Source organism: Limulus polyphemus, unplaced genomic scaffold (genome assembly GCF_000517525.1).
Source record: "Limulus polyphemus unplaced genomic scaffold, Limulus_polyphemus-2.1.2 Scaffold3212, whole genome shotgun sequence".
NCBI classification, from domain to species: domain Eukaryota; kingdom Metazoa; phylum Arthropoda; class Merostomata; order Xiphosura; family Limulidae; genus Limulus; species Limulus polyphemus.
Genome location: NW_013668822.1, coordinates 1 through 2,732, shown reverse-complemented (window position 1 = coordinate 2,732; position 2,732 = coordinate 1). Strand labels below are relative to the sequence as shown.

Genomic DNA, 2,732 nt, shown 5'->3' with positions numbered 1-2,732 from the left:
AGTGCACGAAGTACGCGTTTAGGTTTAGTGACCGAAGTTTAGTGCACGAAGTACGCGTTTAGGTTTAGTGACCGAAGTTTAGTGCACGAAGTACGCGTTTAGGTTTAGTGACCGAAGTTTAGTGTACGAAGTACGTGTTTAGATTTAGTGACCGAAGTTTAGTGCACGAAGTACGTGTTTAGGTTTAGTGACAGAAGTTTAGTGCACGAAGCACGTGTTTAGGTTTAGTGACAGAAGTTTAGTGTACGAAGTACGTGTTTAGATTTAGTGACAGAAGTTTAGTGTACGAAGTACGTGTTTAGATTTAGTGACAGAAGTTTAGTGCACGAAGTACGTGTTTAGGTTTAGTGACAGAAGTTTAGTGTACGAAGTACGTGTTTAGATTTAGTGACCGAAGTTTAGTGCACGAAGTACGTGTTTAGGTTTAGTGACAGAAGTTTAGTGCACGAAGCACGTGTTTAGGTTTAGTGACCGAAGTTTAGTGCACTGAAGCCCCTTCCATTATATGTCGTAAAACTGTTGAAGGAGAATGTCAACAAAGAAATATTTCTTTATCAATTCTACCCCCAACAATCACCACTGACAAACTCTGTCGTAAAACTGTTGAAGGGGATTGTTGGGGGTAGAATTGATAAAGAAATATTTCTTTGTTGACATTCTCCTTCAACAGTTTTACGACAGAGTTTGTCAGTGGTGATTGTTGGAGGTAGAATTGATAAAGAAATATTTCTTTGTTGACATTCTACCACTGACAAACTCTGTCGTAAAACTGTTGAAGGAGAATGTCAACAAAGAAATATTTCTTTATCAATTCTACCCCCAACAATCACCACTGACAAACTCTCTATGGTAAAACAAACCTTCCGCTCCTCTTGTTATCTCCAGTGACAATTTTCATCTATACAATCTCGAGCTTTCTTTGAGAAGACAGTTTAATTATCTTCGATTTCCACAATCGATTGATTGTTTCTGCGTTTAGAATTTGTAATTTGTAATTTCATTCTTCTCATTCAGATTATATTAAATACTATCTCCATCTGTATATAAATATTTTAGAATAAGCACAATGAGGATATACATAAGGCTTTTAGGCTATTATTTTTCTAGTGAGTGACAGAAAAAGAAGCTTTATAAATACTCTTATTTTTTCTTTCACTCTTCGTTTCATCATTACTTTTACTCGAGAAAGTCTCTCGTGGTTTCTACTTGTTATCTCTGTTGGTATTTTCTAAATTTAGGTATAAAATTTGCTTTTTAACATAGTTAAGAAATTCCACAAAAAAAGCTCGTGTTAATACTTACGTTTATTACAACTGTAATTAAACTCGTCAGGTTGTCTTGGTAACAGCACATGTACAAAGATATCGGTGGCTCTTGCAAGTAGCTCGTCCGGAAAGATTATCAGCCACGTGTGTAATACAAAAACCTTAATCGTACCTCTAAGCAGAAATCCTGTTGTAATGAAATCTTAAATTAATTATATCACAATCCAATGCGAAGAACACGCTAACTTGTATCTGGTACGTGGTGAAACTAGTCAAAATTAATACCCATTCAACAACAGCATGTGGTAATAAAATCATCTTGTTTTCAGTAAGCAGTAGCCAGATGAACATGAAAGGAGTTTTTCTTCATGTCCTAGCTGATGCATTAGGATCTGTGATCGTCATCATTAGTGCCTTGATCATTTGGCTGACATCCTGGGAATATCGATTCTATGTTGATCCAGTACTGAGGTAGAGAAACGAGCAATTTATTCTTTTCTCTTGAGGTTAATTATTACTTTTAATTATGGTATAGATTACAGAAAAAAACATTCACTTCTTAGGTTCTGTTTTAACAACTACTAGTATGTATTTTATGTTTTTACAGAGGGTATTTCTCTATAAATTAGTGTCAATTTTTCAATATGTATTTCTGAAATAGTACACCGTCAGTTTCTATTGTAGAATTAAGCCTAAATTGATATCTAATCCTCCGCTGAAGGTGTTATTTTGAGGAAAGAACACGAGTACGTAACTTTTTAAGCCAATCACCAAAGACAGCAATGTTGATATTCTACAGGGTACACGTTGCGTTCATTTTAACCCTAAAATTACCGATAGTTTCCTTACCTGTTTTTTAATAACTGTTGTCGTAGACTATAGTTTTATAATTTGAATGTTTTGTTTACGAGAGGTTGTTTTTATAAAGTAGTGATTGTGTTAAGTCTAAACTTTTGTGAAAGTTTGTCTTTGTGGAATCTCGAAGCTCTCTATAGTATGTAAAAAACAAAACAAAAAACTATTACGATGTAAAAATGCCAGATCGAGTAAGTTAGGGTTAGTTAATCAGTTCAGCGTTACTTGTTGAGTTATACAGTGAGAGTTAGTGCGTCTGTTCGTTAGTGATCGAGTTTGTAAGATAGCCAGTCAGCATGTTTGTTATCCATGAGTTAGTGAGGAATTTTTGCACGTAAGTGATTGACTTGAGCTTTATTTGTGAGTTAGGCGTACATTAGTTTTGGAATCTCTGTGAAACGTTGTATCTGAGATTAGGCCTGTCAATAAATGAAGCCTGTATAGAACGTGATTGGAGAAATAAATACGTTCGTTACGTGGACTGGACTTCCCATTATTTTTATTGAGTAATACTAAAGAACCTCCACAATGATAGAACAAACATTATATCTAGGCTCCAAATAATCTGGGACCCAATGAGTTTGGTTTGTTGGATCTCAACAATATCGAAGT

General features: G+C 35.0%; 1 protein-coding gene across 1 annotated transcript in view; it reads left to right on the top strand.

The window, feature by feature from the left end:
- The window catches only part of LOC106468906 (zinc/cadmium resistance protein-like), a gene marked incomplete at its 3' end in the record, with an annotated part of 13,070 nt that extends 11,334 nt beyond the window's left edge, over window positions 1–1,736 (top strand). The window contains exon 3 of the mRNA XM_022397305.1: window positions 1,595–1,736. Coding sequence (XP_022253013.1) covers window positions 1,595–1,736 — 142 coding nt within the window. The remainder of the gene's footprint in view (window positions 1–1,594) is intronic.
- Between the last annotated feature and the right edge of the window lie 996 nt (window positions 1,737–2,732).